Consider the following 15,782-nt stretch of genomic DNA (forward strand, 5'->3'; position numbering starts at 1 on the left):
TGAGACGGTGAGGTTATGCTTTTATTTATTAATTATTTCTTTTCTTAAACAGTAATTGTTGTCAATACTTTAACCATGCTACATTTTTAACAAACATAGGGTTATAAGCTCGCAACTTCTGAAATGGTTCGAAAAGATGCTTCAGTCGACAAGGACAACTCTGAAATACAAGTAGCAAAAAAAAATTGAAAAGCACATAATACTCGGTAAATAAACAACAAACACATTTGTGTGACATTATTTGAATATTTATTTCCTCTGTTTGTTACCAAGAAGATTTAACTACATCTACTTTTTTTGGTATCCTTTGCAGCCCACACCCATGTATGAAGAGTCACCTGTGTTATGTCTTTATCTTTAATTCCTCACAACTCGCCTGTAAAATGGAGAACGAAATGCTACTACGCCTACCTCCATCCGCCGCTAGGTCCATCTAATAAATGCTACTGATTTTACTCTGTTCAAGTCATGTAGCTCGGCGTGTTATAATAATATTTATGTACATATGTTTATTTTTAACTTACTTTTTGCTGTGATCAACTCTAGCAACCTTTGTACATGAGCTTCATATCAATAAAATATACTAATTTAAATATTATTAAACATATAGCTTATCTACATTATGCCTCCATTTGATCTTTTTTTTGTTCCAAATTCTTACTACCAACCATACTCAAAGATTTCAAAAGCTTCCTAAGTCTACGCATTTTAGAAAGCATAATTACCCAACTTATTCCATTATATTACAAGGAAATTCCGAATTTTAGATTTATTCGACACACCATCTGTAATTACGCCTTCCCCGTATCCTTCGCGTTCAACTGCAGCCGTACAATTTCCTCCTTTAAACTACATATCGTTGTCTCCAACATGTCAATCAGGCTTCACCATGGCGATTTCCATCGGACCATCGAGATCAAACTCTTGGGCCTCTACCAGACCTTTCAGCGTCATCTGATTTTCTTCTAACTCTTCAACACGTTGATGATACTTATTTAGAGCTCTCTCTATCTGAACTATATGACGATTTCTCTCTGGCAAACCACCGGTTGCAACCTTCTTTGTGGCTGCTCCGTCAGTTTCTTTCTTAACACTCCTCACAACATAGGTTCCAAAATCCAGCCATTCATCGTCAGCCACTAAACTAACAGTCTGATCATTCTGTATGTCTAAATTTTCTTGATACTGACGTGCGACATCATCAAGCAGCAATTGAACCTATACAAAACATTTTACTTTATAAATCTAACAAGAAAAGTCAATAAAAAAAAAAAAAACTTACAGAGGTCAATCCATTTTTTGAGCATTAGTAATTTAGCCAACCGACATCATCATTGTTCCCATCCCAAACAACCCCATCTATAAAACTAAGTGACCGGCGTTCGACTTCTGTTTTAGTTCGGAGACACTTGAAATGCTTAGACAATCCCGCCCGAAGAGGCATGTACACGTTCAACGCGGCGTGTTGAAGACTCTTCCATAGCCTTGCGCTTCATATGCTCCTCGGCAGCTTCACCCTTGCCTTTTTCCTAACAAAAAAAAAAAAAAAACAAATGCATCAAACCATTATATAGCTGTTTTACATCTCTCTCTCTCTCTCTTTGTCTCTTACTACTTTTTTTTTAAGCGTTTTTCTCTTGAGGGTTATTTCAAACGTCTTTTAAAAATCATATGTATACAAAGCCTTGCATAACTCTTACACGAGACAATTACCATGACTAACTTAAAATAGCCCAATATAACATATTTAACAAAAAAGCAATAAAAAAAAATAACGCTTTAAACTATAGTTTTGCCATACCTCCTGCTCCTAGCCTTTTACACCTCCTTCAACTCAACCCCTTTCTCTCTTTCTGATATTATGATCACAAACAGCACTCTTTAACAACTTATTTTTTCGTATATATCCTTCCATTACCTTGGTGTTAAAATCGGGCCCATTATATTTTTCCTTTGACCCTTCTTTGTTGGCTCCTCCTTACTCATCATTCTTGAAAATAGTATTTCATCATATAAAATTTTACGGATGTTCGGACAAATATATATATATATATATATATATATATATATATATATATATATATATATATATATATATATATATATATATATATATATAAAAAAAAAAATAAAATTAAAATTAAAACTATCACAAACTGTTAAAGAACAAGAAGCGAATTTATGTATGTCCAAGGAAACTCGGACGTTTCTTAAAGAATCTATATTTTTTTAAACTAAAAAAAAAAAAAAAAAACAAAGCAAACCATAATGTTTTAAATAAATTAAATAAAAATCTACAAATCAACTTTATATACTAAAACGCCTATGATTGAGTTAAGTAGTTTGCCTTTACAAACCAAGTGACTCAATCCAATGAGTACAATAAACGAACTACAGTAACTTTGAATATTGAATAAGGCCCAACTACCAAAACATTTAATGATATAAGGCCCACCTCTGTTAGCTAAATTATCATCGACACATTTTCAAACCCAAGATTCCAATGTTGTCTGCGCCACATTTAACAAAAAACCCATACAAAAGTCATGGCAATAGGCTCAAGGATTACATCATTGGCAAAGGGAGCATTGTTTACAAAATAGTCAATAAAAACTACTTTAATTATAAGTGAAAACATTACACATGTGCCCCTCAATAACAATTCATTCTAACATATCACGCATTTCATCAGTATTGTACTTTTAAAAATATCAAACATGTATTGAGACATACAAGTATGAACATGTGATAACTTTTAAAATACTATACAAACTAAACTATAAAATTTGCCATATATCATTTCATTATCATACGAGCTTTTCGCTGTACTAAAACAAGTTTTTTTTTTCCTTTATAAAAGATGAAATAAGGATTTGATAAGTTTAAAGTTCTTTCATTTATGCAAACAAAAACCGAGTCCAACAAAAAAAACAATTCCATAAATCCAAAGCATACTGCTGTGAGTTATAAAGAGTGTATGAAAAACCATGCTGCTTCAATTGGTGGATATGCTAATGATGGTTGTTGCCAATATATGCATATGCCTTCACTTAGTACCACTGTTGTCAATGGAGATTTATCACTTAAATGTGCCGCCTGTGGGTGTCATCAAAATTTTCATCAGCAGAAGTTCTTGAGTCTGGGTAAGGTTGATAAAAAACGATTGTTAGATGAACCTGGTAATCATATGAGCAAAGAAGTTCGCATCAGTGGTGGTTCTAGGAGTGTCAAGAGTAAGAGATTTAGAACAAAATTTACAGAAGTTCAGCAGAAGTAGATGGTCGTGTTTGCTAACATATTAGCTTGGAAAATAAAAAAAAAAGTGATGATGTTGCCATTAGCCAATTTTGTTTGAAAAATGGCATTGAGATAAATGTTTTCAAAGTGTGGCTATATAATAACAAAAGCAAAAGGTGAAACAACATTAACACCTACCCTTACACCTCTTATTGCAGTTGCAACATGAATATTTAACCTACTATGTTGATCTCTATTACTCAAAAAAATAAACGAAAACTTTTTGATTTTGTCTATTTGTTGTATATATTTTTTTAAAAACTTTTCAATACTAAATATTGCAAATCAATCAAAAAGTTATTTGATATGTAATTTTTTCCAAAAAAAAATCCCACCCTAACCATTAACTCCATAAGTTTTTTTTTTTTTTTTTTTTTTATAGTTTACCGATTAAGAAAACATTTACGACTGAGTCATTCGAAAATCATATATTATTGGATGTTAACAACCGTCTTAATTGTACTTAGCTTGATGTAAACACTTTATACTTAAATTTTATTTTAGTATTGTCAAACTTATCATGATTTAACTCCTTCTATGTTTTATTGTTTTTTTTATAAACACCCTTTTTCTCCTTATTCAATAACAGTTTTAAACTTCACTTGGTCTTTGTTTTTTGTTTTTTTTTAATTTTTTAACATTTCTTAAAATTTTATATCGTGTCGTACACTTTAGTTAAAGTTAGGTTACTCTCATAATGGATTGTTTACTACTTCAAAATAAGCTAATCTTTGTATAACGTATCAATAACGTATAATACGTTGTGTTTGTTTTGATGCAGAAATGAAAACAAATAAATCAACCTCAATGAGACTATTGCAAGCACTTCTTCTATAACAGTCCCCTGCTTTAAAAAGAAGGTCAGTCAATAGACCCTTGCATTTGTTTTTTTGCGTCTTCAAACATGTAACTCATGGTGCTCTCAAATTGCTTGATACATGTCACATGCATTATATTTACATAAAACGAAGAATGCACTTACAGTTAGTTCTGTTTTTTTTTAATTGCATTTTGTTTTTTTTTAATTAACTTACTGCCAGGAATTGCTACACAATATATAGTTCCAACATTGTCGATGACAGGGCTTTTAACAAGATTTTCTATGGCGGCGTGCGCTTTTGTATAACGTTGATGGCTTCCAAAGGCTGCAAAACCTTTGCCTTATTGTCAATTTTGCAAAGTTAGTTTTGTTAACTATTCGATTCTCATGGGCTTTGGATGACCAATTGCTCAAATCGATAGTGGCCAAACTTTTTTATCCATCCATCCAAATTTGTTTTGTAATTTAAGCAAAATATGTGGCATCGTTCTATTAAGTTTTTAAAGCTTTCTATAATGTTATTTTTTTTATTTATGGGCAGACATCTACATGTTATTTCCTCAATCTAGAACATGCAAATACATACATTAGAATTAAATTAAAAAAAATGTGCACATTGCTTGATTGAGATAACTTACAGTTACTGCAGAAATTAGTATCTGTTCTGCACATTTGACGTGGCTTAAAACTATATTATGAAAGTAACCTTCTCTACCTACTTGACACTTCAACTTTTTCTTTAGAGCCCACCTACGCTTCTAGATATCAACTTAAAATTATTACAGAGTCCCCACATTTTTAATTATGTCTTAATATTTAATTATTTTTTTGCCACTATAAAGCACGACGCTTTTATATTTTGATTCATACAATAATTATATTCCTCATCCAATCTCATTAGTCCTCCTCATCATAAACCTAACTTCTCAATGACTCCAAACCGTCGAGAATCCCTCCCTCACCTCCGATCCAAATAGATTGCCGGCTGAAAATGCCCCTCAAGATACACAGTTGATCCCATGGAAGGGATCCATATTCTTCACGGTGTATCAAGGCAATGTATGCACGTCAAGGATTTATGCATGAACAATTAACAGATTTACAGCGGCGTATTATAGTCTTTGATGAAGAACAGGGAACAATTTATGGAAAGCTACTCGCAGTTCTTAGAAAACCACTCACAAATTTTGGAGAGTCAAAGACAAATTTTCGAGCACCAAGGAGACCTTCAACAACAAATTCTCCAACATATAGAACAACTTCACACTATTGTCACAACGTTTCTTTCACATCCTCCCCGTTATAATCGTCCGCCTGGGCCAGTGTAATCTAATTATGCTGCAAATTAAAGGTCCTCAACTGTCTTCTCTAAGATTCGTATCAGTTGTGTAATATTGAAGTTATGGCACATTTTTGTTGTGTGAATTTATGTCTTTGCATACTGTGTGTAATATCTATTATTATATCAGAAGCAAATAAACACTTTTAATAAACGTTTACGTTGCCCTTCAAAAAATATATATAGCACTAACATCACACCTGACACGCAAAAAAACTTAAATAGTATAATCAATCTGACAACAACACTCATTACCACAAACATCACAATTGACAACATGGGTGATTTTCTTTTCATTTGGCAACATTGGTTGGTTTGAAGCAGTAAATTGCATATCCTTACTAAAACATCCAACCCAGTCACATTTAAGCCACATTTCAACAACTTTACTTGACCGATCCCAACACTTAACCAAATACATAATACCTCTGCAGCTTGCTTCCCTGCATCTTCGATTAAGGTAAGGACAGATTTGAACTGTGTGGCCTTCTTGCTCACAAAGTTGACAAATCTAAAAAAAATTAACCAAAAACAAATATCATAATTTAACTCATGTCATGATGTGGTCTTTATTGATGTACTTACTCGTGCTGTTAGCTAAATTAAGCTTTGTGCCTAATTTAATAACAAAAGAATTGTACAAATGAAGTTTTAAATTAAGTTATCTAAAATACCTCCGTTGCTACAAATGTTCGAAAAGCAACTCCACCCATTTATGTTAAACTTATCAACCTAAGAGAAAGAGTTTAACACAAAAAAACCATATAAAGAAATAACTGCTATGAAAAGTTATGGGTAGCCTTTTATAATACATTTGTTTAAAAAAAAACATTTTTTTTTTGCTCATTGGATGAAAATGAAGATTTTTGACACGTCGCATTAAATATAGTTGAATATGAACAATCCAATTATATTATTATACTATGTCGATATATAGCATACATTAGGTTGACCACCCTTACTATCCAACATCCCATCAGATTTACATAAGTCACGTTAATCTAAAGCGTTTCCTTTCAAATATTTAAATTCATTTTGCCCACGATATATTAAAAATTTCCAACGGACTTACAAAAAAAAGTACGGGCCCCTCTTTCTCCAACTCACGGACTAACTTTGACATATTAACCTTATCTCTTTCTTCTCTAATTTCTTAAGAACACGACTCAACTACAGTATTCATACCTCTCGCATCTCGTGGATTCCAACCACCAACCCCCCTCAGGTAATTCTTCTCTTAAAATTTTTTGGCTTATTTTATGCCGTTTCTACCTTAAATATATTATTCGTCTGTTATACTGTCTTCTTCATACGATTTCCATTTCAGATCATCATAACCTTCGAATTTTTTTTTACTTAATAGTTAACTAATTTAAAAGATCAAAAAAAAAAAAAAAAAAAAAAAAAAAAAAAACAAACAAACAAACATTGTAAGTTAGAAAATAAGAATTTTCATAATAACCATAATAATACTAACTATATAATTATTATAACAATAACAAATCAGATGACTTATTTGTCTCAGTCGTTATCTTGACCATGTTGAGCCATTTTCCCACACAATATATATCATTTTTAAATATATATTTAACTAAGTTTGATTTTCTATACATTCTTTACAATACTATTGCGTTTTTTTTTTAAAGATACTATTTCGTTATACTTCATAATTGTTGGAATTGGCATCAAACTAACGTATGATTAATTTATTTAACTTTTGTTATTTTTTCCTTTAACAACAGTAACAACCATGTCCAACAGATTTGATGTTGAGGAAAACGAGATTGGAGATGCAGTAAAAGTTTTACTGTTAACAGTAATTATTTGTATTTTACTCCTTTTATGGAAAGTGGCTTTAGGTGTCTAGACCTAAACAAATGTATGTTTAATGTTTAACATATCACTGTTTTAAATTCAGTAAAGATATTAAACCATGTCATTATATTTTTTAGCCAATATGTTTTGTTATTGAAATACTTACTTCTTTTCCTCAGAAGACACTGCTCGTAATTTCCATTTTAAATACATTAATGCAACATATGTCAGTAATTATTACTACTATCAGTAAATCCAAAAAATGCATCCTCAAAAAAAAAGGTTTTATTAACTTTTAAATAATGAACGTTATATATAATCACATTCCCTTTAGAAAACGGATTGTGGTAGGAAGAAAACTTGAGACTCATCTGACGGCATTGGGTAAATGGATTGTTGTTCGGAGTTATACAAAGATACTATTTAAGATAGTGATAGTACCCATATCTATATATTATTACATACTATTTGAACACATATAGCTAAACAATTTGTTTGGGTTATCTAGAAATACCATAAAATCATATGAAAAAAATGGTGTAGTTAGTTTTATTGAGCTACACCAATATCTTAGTGATCTTCCATCATTTTTTTTTACCGAGTAGATGTTTGTTAAAAAAAAAAAAAAAAAAAAAAATCAGCTTTGAAGTAGTGTTAGAATGTAATTGTTTATTACACTGCAAAATATGATAATCCAATTGTCTGATCAATTTTATAATAAATAAAAATTTATAAAAAAACCCTTACTACATGTTGAGACAAAACAAAAAACGTTGGCAAACAAGGGGACAACATTGTAATTTATTTTTTACTTTCCATTTATAGCCTATGGTTTAGTATAAGTTACGTGCATATACAGAGGGCTTTTATCTAACTAACTCTACCTAGCTTTTGTAAAACCCTTTTTTACAATTTCCATATTAAATGCATTAATGAGACACGTGTAAGTAAGTATTAGTCCTATCAGGAATCAAAAGCATTTGTAATCGAGTGAGCGGAGCGAACGATTTTTGGGAGAAGGGAGGATGCGAGACAATGTCTGTCCTCATCTTCTCTTTTATTTTATTTTTTTGCCCAAATACCTTTCTCTTTCACCCATCTCTTTCTCTCCCCCCACATCACTCAACTCTCTCTCTCCCCACTGCTCACTCTCCACTGCCACGCAGTATACTAGTCATAAAAAAAAAAAAGTCTTCTTAAGTTTTAAATACTCAACTATATATTATCACATTTTTTTAGAAAGTCTTTTTTCCACGTGCAGACCACTTGCACTAATGCTAGTCAACGAATAACGTACGAGTAATCACACTTCCCATTAGTTCGACACAAAAAAGCTGGCCCTAAAGCTGGTAGTCTCGGTATATGTATTACCACACGTTCCCGGAACTCTGGTTTAGCCGTAAAAAAAAAAAAAAAAGGGCTCAAAGAGTGAAAGGTGGCAACAGTGTCGCTGACCACCTAGACAAACGACTCTATTAATTCTCCAAGAATAAATAAAACAAAAAACAATATTAATCCCATTGTCATCAGCAAAAACAACAACCCACTATATTAGAACTTCGTCTCTTTCTTCAAACTATTTTTCTCTCTCTTCCCTCCTTCATCATTATCAATTCAATCCCAATCTCACCCACCCCACACCTCTCCAAACAACTCTACTAACTCTAGATCATTCTCGCGCCATTTTTTTTAAACTTTCATTATTCTTCGATCTTCATCACTTGGTATCCAACGATTTCAACGTCGATTTACTACTATGGGTAATATACTTTTATCTCTAATCATTTGTTTTGATCTGACTTGTTTTGATCTGACTTGTTTTTGTTTTTAGCTTACGAGAGTATATTGAGGACACTTGAGAAACCTGGAGGCGGTGAGTTTGGGAAGTATTATAGTTTACCTGCACTTGATGATCCCAGAGTTGGTGAGTAGCTAAGTTGATTTTTAATTTTGAGCTGTTGACTTGATGAGTTTACGTGTAGATTTTTTTTTTGATCTGGTTTAATATGTACTGAGTTTTTCGCAGATAAGCTGCCTTATTCGATCAAGATTCTTCTAGAATCTGCGATTCGTAATTGTGATGAATTTCAAGTCAAGTCGAATGACGTGGAGAAGATTATTGATTGGGAGAATACTTCTCCTAAACAAGTAGAAATTCCGTTTAAGCCTGCTCGAGTACTTCTACAGGTAATTAGAAAGGGTTACATTAATTGGTTTTCTCTAAAGAATTAGTCAAATGTTTGTCGTTTAATATTATCGTATTGTGATTCTGGGTTTAGGATTTCACCGGTGTTCCAGCCGTAGTTGATTTAGCGTGTATGCGAGATGCCATGAACAAACTTGGCAGCGATTCTGACAAGATTAACCCGTTGGTAAGCAGCAGTCATGTGTTTAGTTAAATGTTGTTACAATTGGAATCTAAGATGAATAATTGGCGTGTTTGCAGGTACCTGTAGATTTGGTTATTGATCACTCGGTGCAGGTTGATGTGGCTAGATCAGAAAATGCAGTACAGTTGAATATGGAGCTTGAATTCCAACGTAACAAAGAAAGATTTGGTTTTCTGAAGTGGGGGTCTCAAGCATTCCATAACATGCTTGTTGTTCCTCCAGGCTCTGGGATTGTCCATCAGGTTTATATATTATTGTTTAAAGTTCTGATGAGCATGAGAGTAGCATTTTCACTAGTTTTCTTAACTCTGCAATTTTTTATTTGTTTCACTTATTCTTTTATTTATTATTATTATGAATTTTTTTCAGGTGAACTTAGAATACCTTGGCCGCGTAGTGTTCAACTCAGGCGGCATGCTTTACCCTGACAGTGTAGTAGGAACTGATTCACACACAACTATGATAGATGGGTTGGGCGTTGCTGGTTGGGGAGTTGGTGGAATAGAAGCAGAAGCTACAATGCTCGGCCAGGTACTATTACATTGCTCTGAGCTTTATATTTATGTATATCCAAGCGAAAGAAACTACCTACTTGGTATCAATGTATCATTCATGTTTCTTAGTTAACATTTATTTTCCTTGCAGCCAATGAGCATGGTTCTTCCTGGAGTTGTTGGATTTAAATTGACAGGTAATCTGAAGGATGGTGTAACAGCCACAGATTTGGTTTTGACAGTCACCCAGATGCTTCGAAAGCATGGTGTTGTAGGAAAATTTGTGGAGTTCTATGGTAAGTTACGTGTTTACGTTCAATTTATGTTTTAGTCCTATTTAAGTGCTTTTGTCCATGTTGATTCTTTTTGATGTCTGGTACTATATTTATCTCTGTCTAATTTATATAATTGGGCACAACTTGTACACAGGGGAAGGCATGAGTAAGCTTTCATTGGCTGATCGTGCTACAATTGCAAATATGTCTCCTGAGTATGGAGCAACCATGGGATTTTTCCCTGTTGATCATGTTACTCTTCAATACTTGAAGTTAACTGGAAGAAGTGATGATACTGTGAGTCCTTTATTATTGCTAGATGATCTGTATTATGATTTTATCCCATATTGACCAACTTTTTTTTTTGTTCAAAATTTAGGTCTCTATGATAGAGGCCTATCTACGGGCGAATAAAATGTTTGTGGATTACAATGAGGTACACTTATTTGATACTGCTTGGTCTTCTTACAATTTTTATTTATTTATTTATTTTTTCTAGCATGATCATGGATGAAGGTTCTTAACATATGGTTTCTTGCATGTACACAGCCTCAGATTCAGAGGGTGTACTCCTCTTATCTAGAATTGAATCTTGTGGATGTAGAGCCATGTGTATCAGGTCCTAAGAGGTGAAAAAAAATTGTTTATAGTTGCATTGTTTTTTAGTGACCACTTTTGGTTAGTTTCATCAGCAATCTCTTCTCTTGGCCCTATGACTCTTGGCAGGCCCCATGACCGAGTTGTGTTAAGTGAAATGAAAACCGACTGGCATGCTTGCTTGGACAGCAAAGTTGGGTTCAAGGTAAATTAATTTCATAATTTTGCTACGGTTTCACATAATTATATGTTACTTTCTAAAAACAACTTACAGGGTAGCTTCATATAGTAGTAGCATGGTATCATACAGATTTTTGCTGGCTTCTTTGCCACTATACCCTAGTGCTTACATGTTTTCTGACACTACAGGGATTTGGTGTACCAAAAGAAGCTCAAAGTAAAGTAGCGGAATTTTCATTCCACGGGACGCCAACAAAGATTAGACACGGCGATGTTGTTATAGCTGCTATTACTAGCTGTACGAATACCTCTAATCCTAGTGTCATGCTTGGAGCTGCTTTGGTTGCAAAGAAGGCTTGTGAACTGGGTCTGGAGGTTAGAGTTCGTCTCTCTGTTTTTGTTTAGGCATCAATTTATGTCATCACATGTATGCAATTTGATGTTGTTTGGATAGAGATAAATATGTCATACGCTCATACCTATTAAAAAATGTTTTAGTTTTTTTAGTTATTTTATGAATGTAATTAGTGGGACCAATTACATCAATCCAAGAGCAGCTTGCACAAAGGTGACTACCACTTAAACCCGTCAGCAACCCAAGGAACAAATAAGAAAAAGAAAACCCCAAACAGAGAGAAAAAGAAAGAAAGAAAACGCAGACCTAAAGCTTCTATATATATGAAAATCGACAAAGTGTTACAAATTTTCACATACGAAAATTGATAATAATGAGATGTGTTATCTGAGCTATTGTCTAATACCGAGTAGAGATATTATCTACGTAACATTCACAAGTAGGTATGAAGTGACACGTCTCACAAAATTGGGTTGACAGAGATGAATAGAAAACTTGTCAAAAAGCTTTCACTTGCTTGCAGCGTATGTTGTAAATTGCCTTGTTAAGTCTTGGTTACAATGCTTAATACATCTTATATCAGGTTAAGCCGTGGATTAAGACAAGTCTTGCTCCAGGTTCTGGAGTTGTTAAGAAGTATATGGACAAGAGGTGCTAATAAATTCAATAAGCACTTATTTTTTTAGTTTTAGAATTTCCTTTCTGGTGAGGCAATCTTGATTGTGTATTTTGTATTGCAGTGGTTTGCAGAAGTACTTGAATAAGCTAGGCTTTCACATTGTTGGGTATGGGTGTACAACATGCATTGGGAATTCTGGAGATCTAGACGAATCTGTGGCTTCAGCAATTACTGAGAATGGTTAGCGCCACTTTATCTGCATTTTGCATTTTGTAACTGATGGAATTGTTAGCATGGTGCTAATATTTTTTCTATTATGCCTCTCGCTCCGTCTCTTATTATGATTTTTTCCTTTTCTATTTTTTATTAATAAATATATTCCACTTTCAGACATAGTGGCTGCAGCTGTCTTGTCTGGAAATAGGAATTTTGAAGGTCGTGTACATCCTTTAACTAGGGCGAATTATCTTGCTTCTCCTCCTCTCGTGGTTGCATATGCCCTTGCGGGCACGGTAGGTGCTTTGTTAGTTGAATCAAATTTTACTTTTATATCAATGAGCTGTTTCTGAAGTGCATCTGACGGCCGATTAGAATGTTGCGCCTCTTTGTAGCATAAAGTCTGATGTTCATTTTTTATGAGTTCATTCTATGCTTACGCATGCAATATTTTGCAGGTTGACATTGACTTTGCTAAAGAACCAATAGGGACAAGCAAAGATGGCAAAGAGATATTTTTCAGGGATATATGGCCATCGAATGAAGAAGTGGCAGATGTAAGATATTCCACTGTTTCTACTTTTTAGGCTTGCTTGGTGAGATGCAAAAGATTGCAGATTAAATTCTGAAATGGTTTTGCCAAAGGAATGGTCTGCTTGTGTTATTGTACATGGTTTCCATCAGAAAATAATAGAATTTAGTAGGCAGAAGCCCCTAACAAATTTGATTCTTGCCTCTGCAAAGTTTTTGACGGAATTCTGTTGTTACCGTGCTCTCATTTTGTAGGATATGTTTTGGAAAGACACACCCAGACCCATTATCCCATTATAACAAACCAAGATTTTGCCTCTGCAGTTTTTCACACTAACCTAGCAGGGCATAAGAAATCTTAAGATCCCGATTCAAGCATTTTAGTTTTCTTTCTTAATTCCATTTTTGGGGTTTTGCAGGTTGTGCAATCCAGCGTGCTGCCAGACATGTTTAAGGGTACGTATGAAGCAATCACCAAAGGCAATTCAATGTGGAATCAACTGTCTGTTCCATCAGGCAAACTCTATTCCTGGGATCCAACGTCTACTTATATACACGAGCCTCCTTATTTCAAGGACATGTCCATGTCTCCTCCTGGCCCACATGGAGTGAAGGATGCCTACTGCTTGCTTAACTTTGGGGATAGTATTACAACTGATCACATTTCTCCTGCTGGTAGCATCCACAGAGATAGTCCAGCAGCGAAGTACCTCATGGAACGTGGGGTTGATAGGAGAGACTTCAATTCCTACGGAAGTCGCCGTGGTAATGATGAGGTGATGGTAAGGGGTACTTTTGCCAACATTCGCCTTGTGAATAAGTTCTTGAAGGGAGAAGTTGGCCCCAAAACAATTCATATTCCCACTGGGGAGAAACTGTATGTATTTGATGCAGCCATGGTAAGAATATCCTCTGCTCCTCCTTTAGGATTTTACTTGTTTCTTGGAACGTGGTACCTTTCATTGAAAAATGCTTATTGGGTGCATATGTGATGTCTGGTGTGTATACTGTAAAACAGCCTACTACTACCACTGGGCATGCAGAGAGGGCTTGTTGTTTGACTGGTCATCCTAGGCCTATATTTTGCCCCCTTCTCAGTATGGGAGATGGGGCCTGTTTTTAAGTTTGTGGCTCAGTCAATGTTGCCATGCTGGCTTGTGGTGTTTAACCTAACACTATTTTAAACTTATAGCACACTGCATATGTTAAAATGTTGCACTATGTGTTTTGAACAGAGGTACAAGAGTGAAGGACATGATACCATCATCTTAGCTGGTGCTGAGTATGGAAGTGGAAGCTCTCGTGATTGGGCTGCCAAGGGTCCAATGTTGCAGGTACTCCTTGTCTCAATCTATTGATTCCCTTGTTCTCAAATTTACTTAATGACTCATTTACTCCCCATTCATGAAATAACTTTATACTGGTATCCAGGGTGTGAAAGCAGTGATTGCAAAGAGTTTTGAGCGAATTCATCGAAGTAACCTAGTGGGTATGAATATTATCCCACTTTGTTTTAAGGCTGGCGAAGATGCAGAGACTCTTGGTTTGACTGGCTATGAACGCTACACCATTGACCTACCAAGCAGTGTAAGTGAAATAAGACCTGGTCAGGATGTGACTGTTGTTACAGATAATGGCAAGTCATTCACTTGTACTGTCCGATTTGATACTGAGGTAAGAGCAACTCAATTAACGGCTTTTAGTCTTATTATGGTAATACCCAAAGTTTCTTCCACTTATTCTATCCTGATTCTAATCTTGAAACAGGTAGAACTGACGTACTTTGACCAAGGGGGTATTCTTCAATACGTGATCAGGAATTTGATCAAAGCAAATAATTAAGATTAGTCTGTTCTGTGTAATGGTATTAGTCTGTTCTGTGTAATGGTATAGTAGATGTGTGTGTAGCTTCTGAATTTTCATTTGCTTTTCTGTTGATCGGTTTGATCCTGTTGTGGGGTATTATTGGACTATTAATTTGGAATGTGAGGAAGAAAATAAAAGGTGGTTGTAGAACTGCTAGACATGGAGAGGCTACATTTATCAAATAACCTGTAAATGTTGTAAATTTTGTTTACCATCATTTGTTGTTCCATTTTAACCAGGTTTAATTGGCTGAAAAACAGGAATAGACTTCAAAATTGATTACGCAACATGGACTCTTGGAGTAGACAGAGTAGCCTTTTTTTCTTTTCATTTTTCAATAAAAAGACATCATTAGTCGGCAATAAACAGACAGTAGAAGATTGTTGCTATGCTTGCGACTTTTGTTTTTTTAATGAAACTCAGCATAATCGGCGGGGATAGATTTATTCATTTAATATTGATTGATAATGCAGAAAAGATTCGTGTCACGGTTTCTGCTTTCTACAACGAGGAGCACATCTTGTCAATTAGCACTTCGATTGGGATGAATGCCTTAACATAAAAAAACGAGAGAACACACCACATGCTAAAAGGTTTAGCCTATATAAAAGTGCATTAATCAACTCATCAAGACCTAACGCCCTAAAATCTGAGCTACTCGAACCAACTAACTAGTAACCATATTGATTATACCGACACAGCAGAGTATGGTGCAAATTTCTAAAATCTCGCGATATATGTGAAGGGAGGGGTTCTAGAGACATATTTTATCTTAACACACATAAACAAACTCAAAATCGTTAAGGAATTTATAAGTTTCAAATTAGGCTAATTTTTTGTAAATATGATCTCCTGATTATTCTAAACATTGTCACAAATAATCAAAAAAATAAAAAAATTCTAAACTTCCAAATGTAGTTAACAATTTACAAAATTGGGCTAATTGTAGACAATTCAATTTCACTGTTTTTGATGCTATATTGGACAA

At 34.3% G+C, this 15,782-nt stretch overlaps 1 protein-coding gene across 1 annotated transcript; it reads left to right on the top strand.

Moving 5' to 3' along the window:
• Positions 1-8,619: 8,619 nt before the first annotated feature.
• On the top strand, positions 8,620-15,008 carry LOC147520172 (aconitate hydratase 1). The gene is made up of 20 exons (XM_086591680.1): positions 8,620-9,031; positions 9,103-9,195; positions 9,298-9,458; positions 9,551-9,643; positions 9,718-9,903; positions 10,031-10,192; positions 10,307-10,451; positions 10,585-10,727; positions 10,810-10,866; positions 10,980-11,059; positions 11,157-11,232; positions 11,397-11,582; positions 12,146-12,213; positions 12,303-12,421; positions 12,572-12,693; positions 12,856-12,954; positions 13,348-13,827; positions 14,164-14,262; positions 14,360-14,602; positions 14,696-15,008. Exons 1-20 carry the CDS (start codon positions 9,028-9,030, stop codon positions 14,768-14,770), a joined length of 2,691 nt encoding a protein of 896 aa, XP_086447806.1. The 5' UTR covers positions 8,620-9,027; the 3' UTR covers positions 14,771-15,008.
• Positions 15,009-15,782: the final 774 nt, after the last annotated feature.

Source organism: Coptis chinensis, chromosome 2 (genome assembly GCF_015680905.1).
Source record: "Coptis chinensis isolate HL-2020 chromosome 2, ASM1568090v1, whole genome shotgun sequence".
NCBI classification, from domain to species: domain Eukaryota; kingdom Viridiplantae; phylum Streptophyta; class Magnoliopsida; order Ranunculales; family Ranunculaceae; genus Coptis; species Coptis chinensis.